This window comes from Stigmatopora nigra, chromosome 15, assembly GCF_051989575.1.
Source record: "Stigmatopora nigra isolate UIUO_SnigA chromosome 15, RoL_Snig_1.1, whole genome shotgun sequence".
Taxonomy (NCBI): domain Eukaryota; kingdom Metazoa; phylum Chordata; class Actinopteri; order Syngnathiformes; family Syngnathidae; genus Stigmatopora; species Stigmatopora nigra.
Window position 1 is genome coordinate 11686616 of NC_135522.1, and position 24079 is coordinate 11710694.

Genomic DNA, 24079 nt, shown 5'->3' on the forward strand with positions numbered 1-24079 from the left:
GTGGGAGTGTGTGACTGATTATTTTTTCCTTTGCAATTCTGCGTGGAAAATGGATTTTTCTTTCTTGAATTGGCCAGAATAGACAGATTGCAAAAATTCATTTATTCATCTTCCATACCGCACATCCTCCACTATTATTATCAAGCATTTGAATAATAAGTTTAATTGCCAAGACACATTTATATATATATATATATATATATATATATATATATATATATATATATATATATATATATATATATATATATATATATATATATATATATATATATATATATATATATATATATATATATATATATATATATATATATATATATATATATATATATATATATATATATATATATATATATATATATATATATATATATATATATATATATATATATATATATATATATATATATATATATATATATATATATATATATATATATATATATATATATATATATATATATATATATATATATATATATATATATATATATATATATATATATATATATATATATATATATATATATATATATATATATATATATATATATATATATATATATATATATATATATATATATATATATATATATATATATATATATATATATATATATTTGTATATATTATATACATATAAATGGCTGAAAATTGTATTATTAAAATGTTTTAGTGTTCTGAATGCTGTAAGTTCTAGTATGCCGTAGTTACTGTGTGTCAGTGGTGGGCCGTCAGGGCCTCTAGGCCTTCTCTGCTGGCCTAAGAAATATCTGAATCATATATTATCATATTTTGTCCATCAATACATAAAGACCGGCGACCAAAAGACCGGTGACGAAAATACCGGCGACCAATCGAGCGCACACACGAGGTTTTATAGTCATAAAATAGTTTTTGGGGGTTGGATTGATTTGATTCGTTGAAGGCGCTACGAGAAAATGCACACACCGGCACTGCTCTATGTATACAGTAATCCCTCGAATATCAATCGAACTATCGTGTCACTGCATCGTGTTTTTTTTTTCTGGAGGGAAATTTTATGTCATAGTTGTTTTTTTTTTTTTTTTTTAGCAAATTGATTTTATCTTGTAAATGCAAATCACAAATTGAAAAACGCTATTTTCTGGAAAGGGAACTTTGGGACTACAACCCTGACCGCTTGGATGCGGTATGAGAATCGAATAATGTTTAGTGGGCAGACTATGGCTATCAGAAATTTTCGAAATTTTTGCAGATTGTTAATTACACAAAAGCGCTAAATTCAGTTTTTTGCAAGACTTTTTTCAATACAGCAATTTACACACTGATTCTCTTTTGTAAATGTGCAAAAGATTTAATAGCAAGATTTGAAAAATACTGCAATCATTTTTAATTATTGTTTTAACGGGTAAAAATAATATATTTTTTTTTTCAGCCAAAATCAGAGACAAAATCATTTTTGCCTCAAAAATATTTTTTTTCTGGGTCCTGCTCACAGTCCAACAGTTAAAAGGGTAAGGTGGGGAAAAATTGGTTTAAAATCCTCCAAATGACAACTATGACATTGTGTGGGCTCCTTGTAGCTTTTTATTGAGGTGAGTTTGGCATGATTTGTACAAGTATAACAACAATGGGCATTTACAGTTAGACTATTACAAAATAAAAAAAACAATTATGACAGAAGTGATGTGCGTGAGTGTGTTGATGTTAATGGTCAAACCAAATCCACAGCAATGTGTTTTAGATTCTAACCAATGACACTGGCTTTCCTTCTGCTAATTTAACGCTAATTCCGGACAGGTAGCATTTCAGAGGAGGGTTTCTGCATTATGCAAGATGGTCCAGAATTTACTTGCCACAAGCATGGTCCTTATTATTTGCTCTCCTTTTTGCAATTGGACTTGAACGAAACACAAAGAGATGTGTTGTGTTGGTTGTCTTTAACATCTCATATGCTATCAATTTGTAGGTACTACCACCATCACTGAGTCTGTAGTCAGCACCTTTTAACTTAATGGCTGCCATAGACAGTGACGGACTCTTAAACATTGGCATCGAATCATTCTTTTGAGAATTTCAATAGGAAAAGAGTAAGGGTGACTTTAATATAGTTGTAGTTTGTGTTGGCACAAATAGCAATAAGCCCTGAGGTGGGCCGGGGTCGCGTGAGTCAGGTTTTTGTTCCACCTGATCCAGCACTGACAATTTAACGAATTAGGTTTCCGCGGAAGCAGGAAGCACCTGACTGCAAAACACTTATTGCACTTGTAGGACATCACAACGATGAAAAGGTGTCCTCTTGAAGGGTTAAAACAAAAACCTGCACACACAGGCCATTTGTGGAATATCTTATCCACTACTGGGTTAACCACTTACACCACGTTGGACTAGGTTGGTGTTTAAAAATATTGTCACTACCGTAAAGTCCTTTTCTGATCGTTATATCCAAAACAACATTACTTCACTTCACAGCCCTGTTATTTTAAAATTCTAGTTTTACCATACGCACTTACTTACTGTTCGTAACTGACGCACTGTTTACATTAAAGTTGTATTGAGAATAGGATGTATTTCACGATTTATTAGTGTATGTATTATGTTTAATGACAATAAAAGCTTTCAATTCAATTTAAATGTTTTTCCATATTTAAAGTTAAAAAAAAACGGTTTTGCAATAATGCGCTGCACTTTGCAAGAAGGATGCATTGGCAAAATAAAAATACTGTTAAGGAATAAAAAAAAATGGGGGCGATTCTCTTACACATAGGTGAAAATCACCCATCCATTTTTAACACTTCAAATCAGTGTCACAGAGTGCTCGAGCCTATCCATGCTGATTTTGGGTTTGTTGGACTACAACATGAACTGGAATGATTTTTATGTGGAAGATTTTACTCTTGTGGAGCTTGAGTTCACAGTGATTTTTTTTTTTAATTCCACACTGACTCCTCCTTTGTCTTGAAAAATTTTAGCGTCTTGAGTTAAATGCGTTGTTACGAAAACAGTAGATCTCTGATCTCAGGGGCACCAATTCTACTTCAGCATGATTGGTATGTATTGTAAAGTTATTTGTAATATGTGTATGTTTGCTTGTTCAAATGGTTGTATCTTGGTGACCAAACAGTGAAGACGCTCAAACTCCTGCTTACTAGCAACACTGACGGTTTTATATTCACCTGTTTAGCATACACTCTAATGGGTACTTTCTTTTGTCCTGAGCAAGCACTACATTCATTTTACATTCCGGCAGAATAAACTTACACCAGTGTCGTAAAAAAGATCATTGTTGTCAAGTGCTATGTGAGAAGCATTATTTCACACACGAAGTGGATGCAGGCAAAGAGTGATGACAAACATCAGTTTTATCGTGAATTGATCAGCAAATGTGTGTCAACTGGAATTAAGACATCTACATTTTTTCCATCATGTTACTCGTTTCTGTTTTCATTCATTTATCTTCGAACTGCTTATCCTCAAAAGGGTCATTCATGGGTGATTTCTGTTCTATTTTTATAAGGGAGGTGAGTCTATCTACCAAAACCTGGAAAATGTAACAGTATCAACCCCATTTAATTCCACCCACTCTTTTTTTTTTTTTAAATCCCAAAAATCAGATGTACTCTTTCAGCGCCATTAGCGGTGAATGACGTCCAATCACATGACATCCAAACATTTGCTCATTACCCTACCACTTCAATTGTACATCAAGCACTGTAAATAGCAGCTGTTGAGTTGACAACAACAGGTAAGATATATGATAGATACCTTTTTAAAGCGACAATCTGAAGTCTGGCGTGATAAAACAGGTGTAATAATGCAATCAGCAAAGCTGGGATCTATATTAATACAGTATGGCCTTTCTTAACTGCACATGTATCATTCCGTATGGGTAATTAAGCCTTATTTTTTTTAAGTTTACAATACAGTATAGATGTTGAAATGGTTATGTTCATGTCTCTGAGATTGGTTGATTTTCACAACTAAATTAGATTTTTTTTTACATGGAAACATTGCAAGCTATTGTGGTACTTTCACACAGTTTAAATGGTACAAAGTTGACAGCCTGAAATAGGTTCCCTATCATGGATCCAAAACTTCTTCTGATGAAGCTTTTGTGGATATTTGAGGGAAGGGGGCGGTGTTAAGGTTGCTCAAATGAGGCACTTCAGTATTTCATCCTCCAGGACGGTGTGAGACACGCAGGTCTGGATTGGGGCGCTTAAACGTTGCAAAATACAAACTTTGTACAGCACCAAACTATGGCTGGGGGGAAAAATAAAACTTAAAAAGTTAAATAAAAAAGATAGAGGAGATATTATATTTTGGCTTCATTCTCTGTGGTTGCTTGTGGGTTTAATTGGTGAGGTAATTCATTTTCTGAACTGCTTAATCCTCACTAGGGTTGTGGAGGGTGCTGGAGCCTACCCCAGCTGACTTCAGGCCAGTGCCAAGGGACTGAATCGGTGGCCAGCCAATCACAGGGCATGAGGAGATGGACAACCAATCACAATTACACTCATACTAGGTAGAATTTAGAATGTGGAAATGGCCTAAGATGGATGTTTTTTGTGATGTGGGAGGAAACCAAAGTACCCGAAGAAAACCCCTGCAGGCCGGAGAGAACATGCAAACTCCACCCAGGACGACCGATCTGGATTTCGAACCCGGGAACCCAGAGCTGTGAGGCCAATGTGCTAACCACTCAACCGCCGGGCCGCCATTAATTAAACATTTCTGATGAATATATTTTTATGACAGGGGCGGCCTGGCAGCTGTGTGGTGAGCGTGTCAGCCTCACAGTGGGGGTCATGGGCTCAAATCCAGTTTGGTCTACCTGTGTAGAGTCTGCATGTTCTCCCGGGGCCTGCATAGGTTTTCTCCGGTTTACTCCCACATTGCAAAGACATGCTTGGTAGGGTATTTGGACACTCTAAATTGCCCCTAGGCATGAGTGTGAGCAGCTGAGATAGGCTCCAGCACCCCCGTCACCCTAGTGAGGATAAATCGGTTCAGAAAATGAGATGAGATGAGATTTTAATGGCACCCAATGTAAGACTTGCCAGGAGAAAAAAAGTTTAGATTCAATTGAAATTTGGAGATAGAATGTTAAAGCTTCAAATTCAATAGAATGTATATACACACTATATACAGTACATACCACATTGTCACCACTGTAGGTAACATGTTGGAGTATTGACAATCATTAAGTTTCAGTAGTTAGGACCGCAAGGGATTATACATCTCACCATTAAATTTGTACCTAGTACACATCGATTGCATTGTAACTAAAAGTGGAAGCGAATGAACATTCATTCATGAGTTGAAATGCTTTAAAAAATAAAAATTTCAGAAATTACTCATCTTTTACATTGCCATCGATGAAGATATCTATTTATCCAACTTTATAGTGTTAATTTAAATGGTGAACGTCCAATCCAATTGAACTGGGAGGGTGGCATCGAAAGATGTCATTTTTCTGCTACCAAATGGATTGGACATCAAGTGCTGTCAATGGCAGCTAATGGGTAACCAGTACACCTGAGAACAGCATAGACTTGGACAACCCATTGATGGCCAACAACAGTAGGTTGATATACTGATGGGATGACTTATAAATAGTTTCAGTTGCAGTTTATTCAATTTTTTTATTAAGGTGTGGCAATGCATGCATTAAACTGCTGTTCCTTTAACTTCTGATTATTTATTTTTTTACAGTCAGTAAATCTTGGTAGCTAAACCCACAAGTGACTACTTCAGATGGACTGCCAATGGTGTATGAACATAATAATCAAAGGGAAAAAAAGTGTGAATCCTTCCTAAAGTCGCTGTCTATTAGTCCCACTACTTCCACATGGCATTTTTAAGTTTAGCCACCCCTGAACTCTTCATCCATTTCGGGCAGGATCTTTCGTCTCAGGGTTTCGGTGAGGGGCCGCGAGCTGCTGGGCGACTCTAGGTGTTTGGGCTCATTGGTGCGATAGGTGCCCTTTTGCTGGTATGCATACACGTAGATGCTATACAAGCCCGCCAGCAGAAGGAGTAGTGCCAGGATGACAATGACTAGGGGACAGAAACAGCTGTTAAAAAGACAGGTAAACACCACTGGACAAAAGAGTGCATGTTTTGACATTTCAGCAGAATTGTTTTATGATGAATTAAAGCATCTCATTGTCAAATAAAATATTAATTGTCAAATTTACTACAAATTACCATAAAAACTATTAAGATTTTTCATACTATTTTTCATTTTATAACTATCTACTGTTTTAGCTCAAATGACTGTAAAGTTTGTTGGTGGTGACATCAGGGCTCAGATATATGAGATAAATAGCGTATTTTTCACACTTAAAAGTGCAACTAAAAGACTTCTATTTTCTCAAAAGCTCACAGTTTGCCTTATAATCCGATCTACCTTATATATGGATCAATATTTGTTAATCATTGTATGAAATTTCCTTTGGCACAGCTCCATCTAGTTTAACACAACTCCCAACCACTTCTACTATTACTAATAATAAAGGTCCATCTAGGGCAGACATGGGCAAACTACGGCCCACAAGGCGTTTTAATCCGTTCCTCCGAAATTGTCCAAATAATTTTTAAAAGTTTTTTTTGTTTTTTTTTCAATCCCCTTAGATCGCGCCGTCACGAGAAGTCAGTAGCTCTTTCCACTCTTATTTGTTTTCGTGTTTTACAGCCCCTCTATCTTTTTTTAAATTACATTTTAATAGTTCTTAATACATTCCTTTTTACTTTACTTTGTACTTTTTACTTTAATGATGAGTGATGAGTATGTTAATACTTTAGTCCTTTTTTCTGTTTATGTTTCATATATACTGTTAACGGATGCAGTTTTTTATATGTATCGTATCTTGTGCTGACCCGGCACATCTGTCAAATTTTTATAGTCAATGTGGCCCCCGGACCAAAAAGTTTGCCCACCCCTGATCTAGGGCAGGGGTGTCAGACTCGGGTTGGTTTTCGGGCCGCTTTAACTTGAACATCACGTGGGCCGGACCATTTTAGATATAATATTTAGATTTTTTTTTTTTTTATAAATAAAGAACTGGATTAAAATCCCTGAATATTCAGTTTTTTATAGACCTAAAACAATGTTTAGCTTTTTTAATATATTTTTCGATTTTACAAAATGCTTTATGAACTAAAAACAGAAAAAAAATTGCCCCTGGGCAGCCACTTTGACACGTGATCTAGGGGATGTATTACACAACCCCCTACTACTAACGCTACTATTTCTGTGTTTTACAATTAAAACTAAATTGAAAATTGGGTCAATAATTTAAGATGCACATTATAGTTTGGAAAATACCTTAGCTAGATGTTTTAAAGTCTCACCTATTATCCAGAAAAGGCCAAGGTCATCATGGATATATATATAATCTGAAAAATACATGTACAAGATAAGAACTCAAATCATGTCCTTATAGTTAACTTCTGTATTTATGGTTTAACTGGCATACCTATGGTGGTAAACCAGGGATCCACTTCCCATGGGACGTAACCCAGGACGGGAGGGAAGGCTCCGCAATTGGACTCAGAGACGTAACCTTGAGTAGTCACCGGAGGATCTGTTTCATTGGGCCGGAAAAGTGCTTTTAAAGGGGCATAGACATTATATCTGACGCCAGAGATGCAGCCGATGAATCCTGGGGCGTTGTGCCTTTGTATTTCGTAATCAATATCACCGACCTCTGGGGGACAACAAGATACAGTCAAAATGTATTAATTTAAAAAAAAATTACTTGTGTGTTCTCGACATGAAAAAGAGAAATTTACCCATTACTCTGCCCATGAACATGGATCTTGGAGAGTCGAATCTTGCATCTTCTACTAATGTTATCTTTTCGACAATAGGCTCCATAAAGTCCACCTGCAGAGACAATTAATTACTGATTCATACAAGTGTAAATCTGGATTTCATTCTCACGCAAAAAAATGTGCCATAGTCATGTGGGTAAACCTATTTTCAAAGATTTGTCAATTTTTTCCGAAACTTTGAGCCGATTCCTGAAAACGACAAACTGAAAAATTTCCACACTGGAGTGGTTGTTGATGTGTAATAGAACTTACACTAGACAATTTTCCACATTAGACGGCACAGTAGCTCAATGCTAAATAATAAATGTTTCCTGAAGATGATCCATGGCAATATTGATTGATGTTATTGGCCCTTATTCAGTATTAAAAAAAGAGACAGAAGTTCAGCAAGAAGCTCTTGACAAGACGGAATTGCCCAAAAAAATAGCAGTATCTCTCACAATGTTTTGGGCTGTTGGAAGTGCTGTTAAGTTTAATAGAACTAAGGCAAATACTGTTTGTAGTGAGTGAATCCGCAGACCTGTGTTTTGATGGTCCGGTTGTGTCTGGTGATGTTGATGTAATGTGGGTATCCGTCTGCAAGATTACGGCGTGTAAGCTCGTACTTGTGGGTGATGAGTCCCAGCTTATACCTCAGATCCACGCTGCCTATGTCAAGAAAATCAACAATAGGCATTGACATTGTATACACTACGGTACAGTAGAAAAAGCATTTGTGAGTTTGATCCCTACCATCGTTCTTTAGTACCACAGCAATGTAGTCATGTACAAAGGAACTGATGTAGAGCAGGACGGCCGGTGTGTAAACGGTGCTGAAGCTGAACTCAATGTCATCAGCTGTGTCGTTGTAGCCCAGGCTAAAATTGTCGTAATGCGGGTCTATCCAGTTGGCCCATGCCGCTTCGTCAGATATCGGTTTCTTCCGCACATTGTACTTCAACCAGGATCCAAGTTCAAAGTAGGCACCGATATCTTAAAAGAGATCAACAAAAGAGAGTGTCATGTTATGTTGGGGATTTGGTATTTTGGGCATTTTTCCTTTGTGTGACCTGCCCTTTTGGTAACACATTAGTTTCACCTGTTGTGTCTTTTCTGTTGCTACCCTAATGTAACCCATGGGTTGCCAATTGTCTTGTCAACCCCTGTTGGTGTATTTAAAATGTCTTCGTCATGTCCTGTGCGTGTATTTAAACCCTGTGTCTTTGTCATGTCCTGTGCGTGTATTTAAACCCTGTGTCTTCATCAAGCCAGGTTGGTGTATTAAAACCCTGTTAACCCAGCATCGCATTGGTCACGTCAGTGGGCTGTCCAGTTCTCCACGTGTCCGTTCATGTTTTCCCCTGTTTTCTTTGGTGTTGTTGTTGCTTTGATAATCTTTCCACGTTATTTGTAATTAAGATTTTATTTAGCTCTTTGTTATTAAAATTTACTCCTCTTGTGTCTGCCTCATTAGCCTTGAGTACTACGAGTAATTCGAGATACGAGTACAATTCCGAGCAAATAATTATCTCGAGATACGAGACAAATTTTGATATACGGGCAGAAAGCGGACGCGAGATGCTGCTCATAAGAACATCATGGGCACTGTCTCTCTCCCCGCAACTCCCTCGTGTAATTCTCTGGTCGAAACTCCTTCTTTGTAATGTCCCTGCGAGCACTGGGCGGAGCTGTCAGGAGCGGCTCGTTTGCTCCTCCTGGCTTGACGTCATTTCATAGCAGCTGTGTTCAATTCCTTGATTACGTCCTGATGAGTGAGCATACGCAACATGGCCATGGTGTACTCAAAGGAGATATACATGATGAACCACACCAATGGCACGCCGCACAGTCACCTGAACAGGTGGGTGTCTCAGACGGACACCAACCTGAAGGCCTCGGGCAGGCACTGTAGCACAGAAGCCATCATCAGATTGGGCATTATGAAGCAGCAGTGGATGTCACCCATACCCAAGTGGTTCATAAAAATGCACAGGTATTGATAACTCTGTTACCAGATAAATTCCCAACCCAATGAACGATTGCATGCTTTTTACATCGACGCTGATTGTCATTGTAATGCAGTGGGAGCACGGAGAGGGACAGAAACAGGCTGAACAAGCTGATCAGGAGGGCCAGCTCTGTTCTGGGCTGTCCTTTGGACTCTGTGGAGGAAGTGGGAGAGCGGAGGATGCTGACCAGGATGAGGTCCATCATGGACAGCACCTCCCACCCCCTGCACGAGTCGGTGGAGTCCCTTCGAAGCTCCTTTAGCAGTAGACTGCGGTACCCTCATTGCAGGAAGGAGCGCTTCCGCAGATCCTTCCTCCCATCAGCTGTCAGGCTCTTTAACTTAAAAAAGGCTGTGGGTTAGGACCTCCTGAATTTGGATACAGTATAGATGTGCTTCTATATATATGTATGTGTATGTATATATATATATCTCAGCAACACAGTTACCTATTTATATATTTATTCATGTATTTATTTATTAACTTACTATTAAGTACCTATTTGTGTATAATGCCTTTCCTATTCCTGCATCCTCACCCTCTTCCTACTGCAACAAAGAAATTTCCCGATTACGGGATGAATAAAGTTATCCAATCCAATCCAACCATTGACGATACTCACTTGTGCATGAAAATACTTAAATGTTGTACTCGCATATAAATACTATGCATGCAAAAAAGAGAGTAAAGGCCTCCTCATTCTCAAGAAAAGATCCGCCTCCCAACTACAGCCACTGGCCGCACCTGTACATGTGATGACGACCGCATGCTGCCCTACATTTCAAACATGCACTGGCACCCTTTGGCCACTGGCTGTTGTTGGGAGGTGTATCTTGTTTTGAGTATGAGGAGGTCTTAATTAGAAATTTTGCATGCATACAATGGACAATAGACTGAATGGACAATTTATCTTAAGAACTCACCTTTATGGCAGTAGAAGCCATCAAATGCAGTGTTGTTACAGTCACATGTGTAAGAGGCATAGCCCTCAATACATTGTCCATCATTACGACAAGGTATGGTAGCATTGAGACAATGGCCAGTACAGTTCCTCCTTATACCTTTTTCCTCATCGACTTTCCCTTCTAAATCGATAGGTACACCATTCAGCCGCAACCCTCGGAGACAACCCAAGAAAGGTTTTTGGGTTCGGTTGCGTGAACCTGTTATAAAACAACATGTATTCAATATACCATTTTTTTTACTTTAACTGTATTACTTATTCTTGCGGTCACATACCTACAACAAGTGGATTTGTAAAATTCATGGTGACAAAGGTCTGACTGGGGAAACGCCTGACAGCCCAAGGCTGGTAGTCAACTTTGAGTCGAGCCAATTTCACATTAATCTCAGCCTGAACAAAGTGCCACTCGTTATCATTGAGTGGCACATGGGAGCGAAGAGTCACATTTTGGATGCCATCTCCCACCATGAAGACAAATACCAGATTATGCGTAGCTGAAAAGAAGTGAGGGTTACAAAGCAGGCAAATGAGGAGAATAGTTTGCTTCTGGGCAAACTTACTGTTAAGCTCTAGTCGGATAAAGTTTTTCAGGTGGTCGTCGGAGTTTTCCATGAAAACTGAATCATATCGATATGTTTTGAAATGGAAGGAGATGTCGGCACTGGAGCCTGGCTTAAACGTTGGGAAGGTTATGTTGGCAGGTTTTGTGAAGGCTATAGTGTTCCAGATGTTTCCTGCAAACAGTGTAATGTTATGGAGAGAAAGCGACTCAAAAACCTTACAAAGGTAAACCAATAATGGTGTCCTTACTATCTCCATGGCAGCGTAGAGGTCCAACTGTAAACTTTGCCTCTGAGCCAGTCCTGTTGGTGTCTCCAACCACCACCCTCCTGACAGGGAGATGGTCCTTAAAGTCCAAGTAACCGTTATCAGAGGACCTAAGGGTTAACAAGACCATTCTAATATTGTCAGGTCAGTGTTACATAACACAAAAACAATATGTAATTTTTTCACCATTGTCTGTAGTCTGCATCACAGTTGCATTGATACTTGGGGTCAACACAGGTCTGGTTAATCGCACAACCACACTTTTGGACTTCTCGAAAAGTTCCTCCCCAGTAATAGTGGCTTTCATTATTGCGCCCAATCCAGTAACCAAAAGGTCTTCCATCTGAATCAGAGAGTGTTTGAGCACAACTAAGCTTCACTTCACTTATAGTTTTGGTTAACAGACTCACTTGGTGTGTTGAGGAAACGGGACTTGTAGCAGGAGTATTCAACCCACTGCTCACAGTATAAGGAGGTGTTGGCCAGTGCGGTTACTTCATCCCAGGATGCGTTCCAGTAGTTGACATTTCCAATAAATGGATTATCAAGTGAACTCCCTGTTACCTTTGTACCACTGGTGCGGTCATTCAAGATGACCGTCCAAGCTTTGTATGCTAGTGAGGTTGTTTGAAGTGGAAGATAATTGTTGGGAAAGCAAATAATATAATTCTGGAAGTGAATCATCAGTGAAGTTCTTACTTACACTTCATTTTGCAGTATACTTCAAATGGCTTTAGTGGACCACTCAGATCCGGATCAATTGTGTAGTTTCCAGACCAGTACTTTCCACTGAGTCTGTAGGCCTCGCATGACTCTTTATACACCGCTGTTAGGGTTAAAAGATTTCAATTCATATAATTCGGGATGGTTTTGTCTTTAAAAACAATGTTATTATAGTATTTGATACTTACACATGTGACACACCTCTCCTTTATAACCTGTGTTTTCACACAGACAAATGAAGTCATCCCATGACTGAATACATCTACCTTCATGCTCACAAGGATTGGGACTACATCTGTTAATCAAAAAGCAAAACCATGTTCCATACCCATCAGCAGTGACTTCATATTCCGCGCAACAGTAACAGAAAGGAAGACTTTCCACCTGTCCGTAATTCCACATGTTCCCAGCAAGAGTTCAGCGTAGCGCCCCCACTGTCGCTGTAATATAATGTCGATGTCAAGCTGTTCATTGTCTATGAAGATATGCTGCATGCAACCGTGAAAGCGGTTCAACTTGGTCTCACACTTCCTGATGGTGTTGTTGGTTTTCGGGCAGCCTAAACAAAAAGGCATGAAGATATTCCAGAAGAAATTGATTTGCTTTTATCTCCAGATTTTAGTGTTTACAATTACCACAGTACTGATCAATCTGCGACCTTTCTCTTTGTACAGCAGCAAGGGGGCAGAGATACCACACCCTAGTGGTCTCTTGTTTTATTCTTTTGTAAGTGTAGGAGGTTTGAAATAGTTTCCGAAGCAACTGGTGGTAATCGGTCAGAATAAAAACATGCATTTTTTTTAAAACTATGCCTGTTGCGGCATAAAACCTGTGACATATCTACTAGCAGACTGTTTTGCTGTGGCGATTGCTGAGGGGATTAGCCGAAAGTCAGTGATATGTAAATTTTATTATATTTTTCTTTATTACTTTTTATGTATAATTATTTCAAGTTTACTCTGGGCTGTATTCGATGTGGCACTGCAATTATTATAATTTTTTATGTTTGTGGGTGTATTTTTATTTACAGTGTTCCCTCGTTTATCACGGTTAATGGGGACCGGGACCACCCGCAATAAGTGAATTTCTGCGAAGTAGGGATTCCCCTTCAAAAATGATTAATTTGAATTTAATTCCAGAAAAAAAATCTTTTTTTTTAATAAATTTGTATTTATTTATTTTGGAGGTACAGATCCAAGAATCATTTGAACCCCTGAAACATTTTTTTTTTAATTTTGAGTAGCACCCTTTATCAGATAAAATCCAATACACCACCCGAGGAATATGTCTGAGTAGGGATGTTTGGAAGATCTGACATCCAATCTGATCTGATTTGATTTGATTAAAAATATGACACGATCATCTGTCATTAATATTATTTTCTCAACATGTTTACATTGTGGTTTGATTAACAGCAGCCAATAAGTGCAAGGGTGCTGAAATATGAATACTGGATCGAATCTGATCTTGTGACCAAATCGGATACAGCCTGCTAGCAGTATCAGACACAGATAGAGATAGCAACTTATAGCCGAGTGTAGATATGGGCAAACCCAATGTAAGAGACATCCGCGGAACCAACGTTAACTCATTGGCTGCCATTAATGACGCTAAACCTGTAATCCATTTGAAGTGGGAGTCCATTCCATTTCTTCATTTGCTGCCACCTCTTGCAGTTCAAATTGATTGGACACTGGTAAACTGAATTAATTTCACAGTGAAAAGATGAAAACAACTACATATTTGAACCTCACCTCCAAAAAAGTAACGATCCCCAGTACGAATTGTGAAGGGGTTAGTGATCTTCAACGGAGAACCCTCCTCTTCATCAATTGTGAGGGTTAGCAGGTTATCTCTGGCTGCCAAATCCACTGAATGCCAGTAACCATCATTAAGCCTATAACCTGGACAGAATAGAAAAGCCTGTCAAATCACTGATTCTCATCACTTATTATGTCTGATCATTACATTTGTGAAAGGTCAACCTGCAGCAAACTGAAGTTTTTTCTTTCCGGGTTGAAAGATAGTGACGTTGATCTGCCCCTCACTCAGTCCTAGCTCAAGGGCACCCAAGTCATCGGCAAAGCGAGTGAACATGAGTAGTCCTGTGTAGTCCCACGAGCGAAACTTGAACTTGATGAACATACGAGGCCGTCTGAAAAAGCCTGGTACTTGCAGGTAGTTGTTGGGTCCAGCGAAGGTCATTGGTTTAAGAAGAATGTCACGGCAGGCAAAATGCATATTTTTCTGTAATATATCCAAAATCTATTTAATCATCTACTCCACAGCGAGTAATTTTGAGTCTCTTAACTCATTGGCTGCAATTGACGGCTATAGATGTCCAACCCATTGTCATTAGGAGGCACCATAGTAAATCGGATTAGACGTTTATAGTCGTTATTGTCAGGTATACATGATCTCTCAATGCGAACCATTCAAATGGATTGGGTGGTCTTACACTGTTGATGGCAGTGAAAAAGTTAATATCAACATTATTTATTCATTTTTGTTCATTAATAAATAAATTCATTTTCTGAACTCCTTGTCCTCACAAGGGCCACGGGGGGTGCCTATCCCAGCTATCTAAGGGCACCAGGCGGAGGACACCCTGAATCGGTGGCCAGCCAATTGCAGCGTACAAGGAAACAGACTACCATTCCGTTTCATATTCATTCCATCGAGCAATTTAGAGTGTTCAACCATCCTAGCATGCATGTTTTTGGGATGTGAGAGGAAACCAGAGGACCCGGAGAACTCCCACGCAAGCCCAGGGAGAACATGGTATCTCAACACTGTGAACTCACCTGAGCTTGTACCCTCGACCACAAAACTGCCAGGCTGATGTGCTAAGCACTCACCCAGCAGACCCCACAACACTCCATTCATTCATTTTCCGTACCTCTTGATCCTCACACGGGTTACGGGGGGTGATGGAGCCTATCCCACTTAACTACGGGCACCAGGCGATGGACACCCTGAATTTGTGGGCAGCCAATCGCTTTATTAAAAGAAGTATTATCTTTATGTTTAGATCCTTATTTTTAAAATTTAACTGACTCACTAACACAAAAAGACAAAATATAATTATTCTGTTATCTTTTCATTTTTTATTAAAATAAGACAATCTAGTCAATTTTTTTTTCGATTCTCTTTTTCATTTTAGAAAACCTGGCCACACCTGGGATCGAACATTCGAATTGTTAGGCTGATGTGCTAACCACTCATCCGCCAGGCCACCCAAAACCTGTTCGTTTATTTATTTATTTACGAAAGAAACAAAAATTTCATCACTCTCTGCTTTCTCTGTTCCTCAAGCTTTCATTGAAGACTACAGGAATATTGTTTAAAAACATGAGATTGATAAATGCATGTAATTTACTTTGGTAGCGCACTCAAAATCAGTTTGATCTGGCCGTCTGGTTTTTGACATGTGCTCTAAAAAGAATACCTTTCTCGGTATGACAATGTCCTCTTCTTGTCGTTTAGCCTTTTGGATGATATTGATGCCATTGATGAAGACATTTTCCAGGCAACCACGGAAATTCGGTGTGGTGGGCAGGTGAGGCATTTTGGGCTCGATTACGCCACCGACATATAACTAGAAATCAGGCGCAAAGAACCTTAACACCTTGGTTCAGACATCTTAAGATTTCAACTTTCTAAAGATTGTAGCCTACCTTATTGTCCAGATCCAGATGACTGAACTCACCGTTACAGATAGCCGTCACCGTTTGGCTGTCAACAGTGAAGTTTACCTGACGGCCCCATCGCTTGATGGTAACATAGTGCCAGTGTAAGTTGTCGAGAAGGCTTCCAGCTACTAGAGTGGTCCGGCCATCTGTTTTGTGTATAACACTACTACCTGAAACAGAGACATTTATTTTGTAGCTGATGACATTGAATTACCCAGATTAAATGATGTCAGGCCATACCAAGGCTGATATCAAGGTGGAGACGACCTCTTTTTAGCTTGAGGGTGAAGAGGTCCCCCTGTACTCCATCGCTGTGTAACAGCAAGCCCTCCTGCTCCAGGGTTTTGAAGTTGATTTCAATGTGGTCGTCGAGCGTATGGAACCTTTTACCGGGATACATATAGACCACCGAGTCATCCCCGTTATACTGCAGCACATAGGAATCTGGGGGAGTGGTGCACATTTTGACAGGACACGTAGGTTATCTTAGAGGAAGTTTTGCAATACTTGGACCAAGATATATGCTGAGTTAAATCTGAGAAAAGATACAGAATATAAAGAAATTTAACATTGTTTTAAAGGCTTTATTCAATTACATTTTCATAATTTTCTGCGGGCCAGTTAAAACTGTGTAGCGGGATGCAGGCGGCACAAGGGCTGTAGTTTGAACGGCTATGCCTTAAGTCACCTGGAACTGGTTTGTTGTATGTTTAAAGAACAAGAACCAAGCAATGTAAGAGAGGAATCACCTTTTCTTCTCTGTAACAAATGACAGAAAAATCTGAGGTGTGCTCAAACACATAGTTCAGTCCTAAAAACACAATTTTTATTATAGTATTTTCCTAACTGCACTTGTTGTTCAAAACTGTAATGTATGACATTTTTCCTGTTTTATTTTTTTGTTTGAACCTGTTATAGTGAGTTTGATGAGGGTTTTTTTCTATTTTCAATAAATGGTTCATTCATTCATTCATTTTCTGAATCACTCTTTCCTCATTAAGGTCACAGAGGGTGCTGAAGCCTATCCCAGCTGACTCTAGGCCAAAGACGTGGGACATGCTGTATTGGTGGCCAACCGATCGCAAGGCACAAGGAGACAAACAACCATTCACACTCATACCTAGGCATAATTTCGAGTCTCCAATCAGCCTACCATGCTTGTTTTTGGAGGATAGGAGGAAACCAGAGTACCTGGCGAAAACCCACGCAGGCCCGGGGAGAACATGCAAACTCAACACAGGTGGATCGACCTGGATTTGAACCCAGGACCCCCACTGTGAGGCCAACACGCTAACCACTCGGGGCGCTGGGCTGCCTCAATAGATAGTTTTTTTGTAAATTGTTTATTACTTTCTTTTTTTAAAGCACATTGTGTTAGAGTGCCTCACATTGCATTGCCTCACTATATTTCCATGAGAACAAGGCCAGCAGTAACTAAACTGAAATGATCTTTTACCATAATGGCATCCAAACAGCTCCAGCCTGACACCAATCTTCCCTCCATTTTCTGTGTTCCATGCTAGAGGCAGAAGGCGAATGTGTTTTGCAGTAAAGGCATAATGAAAAACGTTCCTCTTCACTTGATAATAATTCCAGTTGCCAGGCAGAGTCTGCAAAAAAACAGGAGGGAGTGATATTGAGTCATAGTCTTTTTAAGAAACTCGCCTGGAATGATGAAGGGGCGATTAAATGAGCTTTGTCAGTGGCGGAAATAATGTGCTATATTTCAGTCCACCCCCTGAAATCTTCATTAACTTGTGGAAAGCTTTGCTCCTTGGGGACTGCAGGATGCTAAAATCAACATATCATGAATCTGTAGTAATCCAATACCGCTACAGTATACTGTTGATGTAAAAAGTCAAACGAAGGATCAAAATCTACTATAATTACTTAACAGTGTTAGCAAAAGGTTACAAGCTTTGATAAAACAATCATGTGAACTTGGCCTCAAAGGTTTCCTGTCCTGATTGTTAATTGTAAACCTGAAAGAAATATGTAGGCCTTGTAAGCTTTGGTTTTACACACTGTTATAGGAAAATGTTGGCCAATATATGTAGATACAAATTTAACTGAATTGTCTGCTGTTGAGGACACTAGGCATCCATTTAATTTTTACTGGAACATTACACAGTCAAATTGGCATCAATGCCATTTAAACAGGGTCGGCCAAAATTAAATAACTATTATTACTATTATAACTATTTTTGTTTTATATATTCATTCATTTATTTTTAATTTTTATGTATTCACCAATTTTAATTAAAAAGTTGGCGCTTAAGCACAGCATGTTTTATAGTTTCATTTTTGCATTAAAAAAAACAATCAATATTCTCCTGAATTTCAAGCATTATTTTTTTCATGTATTTGGTTAATTATTGGTGTGCGACAAATAAGTTACAGAAATTTTACAAACAAAAGTCAATGAAAAAGAATGATGGGCCCAGTCAGGCCAGACTAGATTTGGGCCCTAGTTTGACATCTTGAACTAAAAGGAGTCTTCCTAGGTACAGAAATCCCTGCTTAGAAGGACCTAAATCTCAATGAGTAGCAGGAAATTAATGGCCCCTGAGAAAAATAAAAATTAACATGCCCACCCCAGCCCCAACCAACACTCTATGAGTGATAGGGTGTCACCAATGCATTCAATGCTTCCCTCCTCCGGCACTAACCGAGTTGCCTCCTTTCATGATATATGGTGTCCATGAGTCAGGCCTGTCTCCATAGAGGAGGGTGTACTTTGTGACCCAGTCGTACGAGTTGAACGTTCCCTGGGTGGCGATGGCCCTGAGGCGGTATTTCCTACCCAAATCCACTTGCAGCCAGGGCTGCCGATCCCTAAGGGAGGGCGACCAGCCGCTGCTACCTATAAAGACATATAAGGCATGTTTGCAATTAGTTGCAATGTAAATACTCTGAGATTCATGTCATTACTATGAGTGAGCAGGAACTTTACCATACAACTTGGCAAAATTGGCAGAGTAGAGAAAATTATATCTGGAGGAGGCCAAGAAGGACGAAGAGTAGAGTCCTGAGACTAGTGGGTCCACACATTCTTCTGGAAGCAAAAATAAAAATCAACCATTGGAGACAATCACACGCTCAGCAATATGACACAGCAAATAAATAACAACTGTAAAAAAAATCTGCCAGTGGTAAATCGAAAAATTATTGGAAAATAAACCTTAAAATCGTGCTAATAAAGGAAACCCAAAGTATCGCAAAGATAGTTTTTAAGGGTTAGGGGTTAGGGTTAGGGTTGGGGTTAGGGTTAGGGTTGGGGTTAGGGTTAGGGTTAGGGTTGGGGTTAGGGTTAGGGTTGGGGTTAGGGTTATTTTAATTGTAATGAATGAGATGCTTTTTTTTTACTAGAAGCTAAACTATATTGGTTGATGTTCTTTATCTTTTAATATTGTATTTGTTTGGTTTATCAATGTATTGTTTTTCATATGGGTATTAAGTCGGCAAATGTATGTATGTCTTGAGCAAATTACTGGAGAAACAATATTTCTATTAGAATTCATACATCCTACGCACTGGATTGTAAGGTACACTGTCACCTTTGGGGAAAAAGAAAGGATTTTAAATGCACAATATGGTAAAAAAAATAAACATGATATTCTCGGTAAACTTGATCTATTGTTTCCAGGGTATTTAAATGAAAACCTTGCCATCTCATGATAATAGATGAAGAGAGAAGAGCAAACTTGTGGATGACATTGTATGATGACAAGTAAATACAAACATTATTGGGCTTTGACCTAAACACTTTCTGTTGTGTAAAGGTTCGTTGTGATTCCAACTAATAATTCATTGGCTGCCATTGACAATGCTAGACATTTAATCATTGGGCAATGGGAGGAATGGTAATTCATTTATTCAAGGCCACTCTTACACTTCAACGTTCATTCGCTGCCATTCCTCCCACTTCCAGTGAATTGCATGTCTGCTAGAGATACAGATAACCTCATTCATATAGACAGAAGAATGACGATTGTACATCTAACCTTGTCATTGCAAAAGACTAAATAACAAGTAAATACAAAACTTCCTACTTTTATTTGCTAGCTTGAATAAATGTCACACCCTGAGAGGTCAGAACCACATTGCTTTTCCCCTCAAGGACTACCCCGTATGAACGAGTGATGGCAGGCAAGGTTAATGTGACCTTCCCAAATGCATCTGCATGCTCTGACAGAATATTCATCTGTGCACACCCAGAACCAGAATATTCAATGACAGGAAATCTGCATTGCTTCTAAGGCAGTCTTATTGATTGGCTTTAATAACTCCAGAAGTAAAGAAAGGAACTCAAGCATTCCTTTCTAACACTATAAAGGCTCTATATCCCAAATGTCTCCTCAAAGGACCCTTCAATGTCTCCCTCAAAAATACTTCCCTTCTCGATGCTCCTATCATATATTCATCAGTTTGCGTCTGTGGAGTAGAAACAGTGAGGACACTTTTAGAGCACCTTCTCCATTTTTGCTGCGTCATCTGTATGAGTGTGGGACGGGCCCAGCAAGCTGACACATCTTTTTGCAGCAGTGCTATGCAGAAATCAGAGGAGGAGGGTGAGGGGCAGAGCAGTACCTTCTCTGCAGATGCTCTTATCACTAGTACTGCTGTTACAACCAGCACTTTATTCACTGTATAAGGTTCCTTCAGTTCTATTAGCGATGAACGACGTCCAATCATGTGGCGTTCTGTTATCCTTTTGTTCTGAATTCACATGCGTTTATCAGTAGTCGGCATCTAATTCATTTAAACCAGGAGGAATCAATGTTTATTTAAAAAAAGAAATATCAAGGGTAGAAATAAGGGTAAAAAAATAAAATATAATTTATATTACAACTAGATTTTTTTAAGGGAAACCATACACACTTTCTCTTATTTGTTTTTTCTTTTAGTATTTAAAAAAAGGTCAACCCGATCTTTTTAAATTTACCTTTAACAGTTCAAAAATATATTCATTCATTTCGTTTGTTCATTCATGGGCTTCACTGGAGCTTATCCCAGCCAACTATGGACACCAGGCAGGGGACAACCATTCATGCTGAAACTCATACCTATGGGCAATTTTTCAACCTGCCAAACAAGCATTTTTGGGATGTGGAAAGAAACCAGAGGACCTGAAGAAAACCCACCCAAACCCAGGGGGAACATGTAAACCCCACACATAAGAGCACCCACCTGGGATTGAACCCTCTACACCAGAACAGTGAGACCAATGTTCCAACCACTCGGCAGCCACCAAGTCAAGTCATATAGCTCTTTCAATTCTTAAATTGAAATGACTTTACCACAAGTAGACATCCAAGCATGTGACAATTCATGTATTCCGTTCCAGCACTCCCACTTTAAATGGATTAAATGTCTCGTCCCAATGGCACTGTTGTGGGGAGCCTTTCTACTTACTTGAGACAACTTTTCTTCACTCATTGATCAAATTAATCAACCATTTTGACAGATGTTGAATTTCTTATTGTCCAAAAATTCTCCAAAAGCCTCTCAAACACATTGTTTACCATTGACAGCAATAGACATCTGACATTCAGTACTTATGATTTATTCAATCATTTCAGAGTAGGATGATTAGACATCTATCCTTATCAATGGCAACCAATGAGTTTGAATGAACAGACTTTAACCTCACTATGGTTTAGTCTTCTGAGGAGTGTCCATTCTCATCTGGCCCATTTCAACTGTGCACAAATATATTTTTTGGAACATCATGAAGTACTCAGCATTCAATAAACTTTCGTTCACTTCAAATATAATGCTTAATTAAGGTTCATGTTTCTTTCATAGCGGAATCGAAGCCAACTTTAATCACACAAATCCTCCAAACGACATTGGCTGCTTATTAATTATAAATTCCAAATTCAAGTCATGTGACTAGTGGCCAACATCCTCCCTGCACCCCCACCTCTTGCAAGGCAAAATTACTGAGTCATGCTGCACAGTTGAACTTCATGTGTGATTTCATGATCTCTTTGACAGTGCATGCAAAGAAAAGTACATTCGGCGTGTTTTATATTATACTGTACAGAAACCTAATTTGTCTTGAAATCATTAAAATGTTAATTATATTACTTTTTTGACATTGCATGCAAAGAAAAGTACATTCTGTGTGTTTTATAGTATACTGTACAGAAACCTAATTCGTCTTGAAATCATTAAAATGTTAATTATATTACTTTCAAACAATTTTTACATCGAGGGAGGTCTTTGTACCTCATTGTAGGCTAGGCTTTTTGATTGACAGCTTATGACTCCCTCCAAAAAGTGCTGCAGTGGGCTGGTCCCAGCCAGGGCTCTCAGCCTATATTTAACCGTCATCATTTTGACTCTTTCAGTAACATTGATGACAATCATGTGGGCTGTTCATCCCTCTGCTGTGAATTTAAACAAGTCACAACATTCAGTCCATTTTGTCCATTTGCTGCCATCCCCTACACTTCAAACAATTTAGACGGCTATACCTGCCAATGGCAATTAAAGAGTTAAAATGAATTCATCATTAATAGACGGCCAATCCATTTGGACTGGAATGTCTGACCGTTTAAATGGACTGGACATTTATTATCATCAAGGGTATGAAATTAGTTGGAATGAGTTTATCACGAGTAGACCCTCCCAGTTCAAATGAATTGGACGTCTATCCACGTCAAAGGCTGGCAATTAGTTCAATTTGACATCATTTTTAATGTACGCTTCACTATGTTTGACGCAGTCGCATCAATTCAGCGGCGTTGTTCCTGCAAGTTGAGCAAGGCTGCACCGGGGACAAACTTGCGTGCAGGGTGAAAGCACTGCAATGCAGGCAGTCCTATCAGCGCTCACCTTAATTCTGCAGGACTGACGCAAACGAAAACACCACAAAATGCCCGACTGAATCCCTCAAGTTGAACTCACAGATAAATGTGTACTGGGGGTTTTTACAGCGACAAAGCATGCTTTAGTTATCATAACACGTCCTTCGGAATTCCAGGACAGACACGTAATGCCCTTCACTGCTAAGCACGCACGCAATATTTTCCCTAAAAGACGCAAAAATGCCAATCACACAAAAAATCAACACATTTACTGCACGATATGACTTACGTGACGAGCAGTGTCGCACCGCCCAAATCAACAGGGATAAAGTCAATATTTTGCAAGTCATCCTGTGCGTTAGACTGCCTTGCCCTCATTGGAAATGTTAATTACACGACAGAATTTCCACGCAGAATGCTCTTTTCATCGCATCGGCTCCTTATTTTCCACACGCCGAGCCAACTTTAAATCGTCCAACTCCTCTTCAACCCCGGCAGGCTCGACCGGGGCGGGCACGCGCATGGAATGTTGGTCCTGATGGTGCGACCAGCCGAGAGCGCGCGATTCCTTTGCCCAGTCTTAAAACTCCAAATAGTTGAATATAAGGATTCTCAGGCAAGTTTTTAAGACCATAACGGGTGTTGCGGGTGTGTAGAAGAAGAACAAATCTGCAGTCGAAGTTTCTCAAAATAGCTTCTTTAAAAGAAGTCTTGAGAGATGTTTTTCTGAAAATAAATCCTTCTGAAAAAATAATCCACCTGTCCTCTTCACTCTAGCAGGTACAAAAACACGTCCCGCCGCTTGTCTGACATTTTGTGTTCCAGGTTGGCACACTTTCCAGTTTTAAGATGGTCAAATCGGTACATGTTTGGTTAACGCCTCTAGGAAATAAACCCAGGCATCCTTGCAGGTTGGCTTCAAAAATCCTTGTCCTGATCCAATGTCCGGTCAGAAATGTTCTAGAACAGGTTAGATTACAACAATGATGCCAGCTGCTGTGAATGAGTTTAGAGGACTGAGGATAGGAGAAATTTCAGGAGGGGGCGGGGTGGATTTAGTCAGATGGGGATTTACGTTGATTCGAAATACAGCGGCCACAAATAGGGGAAAAAATAAAAACAGCTTTGAGATTAAGAAGTGGGTTTATGGGATGTCAGTGTGTCTGTGAGATTGAATGCCAGTGTGTGTGTGTGTGAGTGTGTGAGTGTGTGTGTGTGTGTGTGTGTGTGTGTGTGTGTGTGTGT

General features: G+C 39.2%; 1 protein-coding gene across 1 annotated transcript; it reads right to left on the minus strand.

Annotated features, from left to right (window-relative positions):
• Window positions 1–5682: 5682 nt before the first annotated feature.
• Window positions 5683–23841, minus strand: cntnap1 (contactin associated protein 1). Its single transcript, XM_077734254.1, has 24 exons — window positions 23124–23841; window positions 18973–19074; window positions 18689–18882; window positions 17476–17629; window positions 16260–16463; window positions 16005–16189; window positions 15776–15925; window positions 14313–14574; window positions 14082–14231; window positions 12712–12886; window positions 12516–12622; window positions 12308–12430; window positions 12015–12218; window positions 11791–11947; window positions 11587–11714; window positions 11337–11510; window positions 11052–11270; window positions 10736–10975; window positions 8557–8796; window positions 8345–8472; window positions 7783–7876; window positions 7467–7697; window positions 7342–7386; window positions 5683–6045 (listed from the first exon to the last, which is right to left on the minus strand). The coding sequence occupies exons 1-24, from the start codon at window positions 23182–23184 to the stop codon at window positions 5852–5854; spliced, it is 3921 nt and encodes a 1306-aa protein (XP_077590380.1). The 5' UTR covers window positions 23185–23841; the 3' UTR covers window positions 5683–5851.
• Between the last annotated feature and the right edge of the window lie 238 nt (window positions 23842–24079).

Coding starts and splice junctions, on each gene's coding strand:
- cntnap1 (XM_077734254.1), bottom strand. CDS start 23,184: ATGACTTGCAAAATATTGACTTTATCCCTGTTGATTTGGGCGGTGCGA. Junction 14,575..15,775: donor ACATTGTCATACCGAGAAAG/GTATTCTTTTTA, acceptor GATATATTACAG/AAAAATATGCATTTTGCCTG. Junction 7,387..7,466: donor TCCCTGGTTTACCACCATAG/GTATGCCAGTTA, acceptor TGTATTTTTCAG/ATTATATATATATCCATGAT.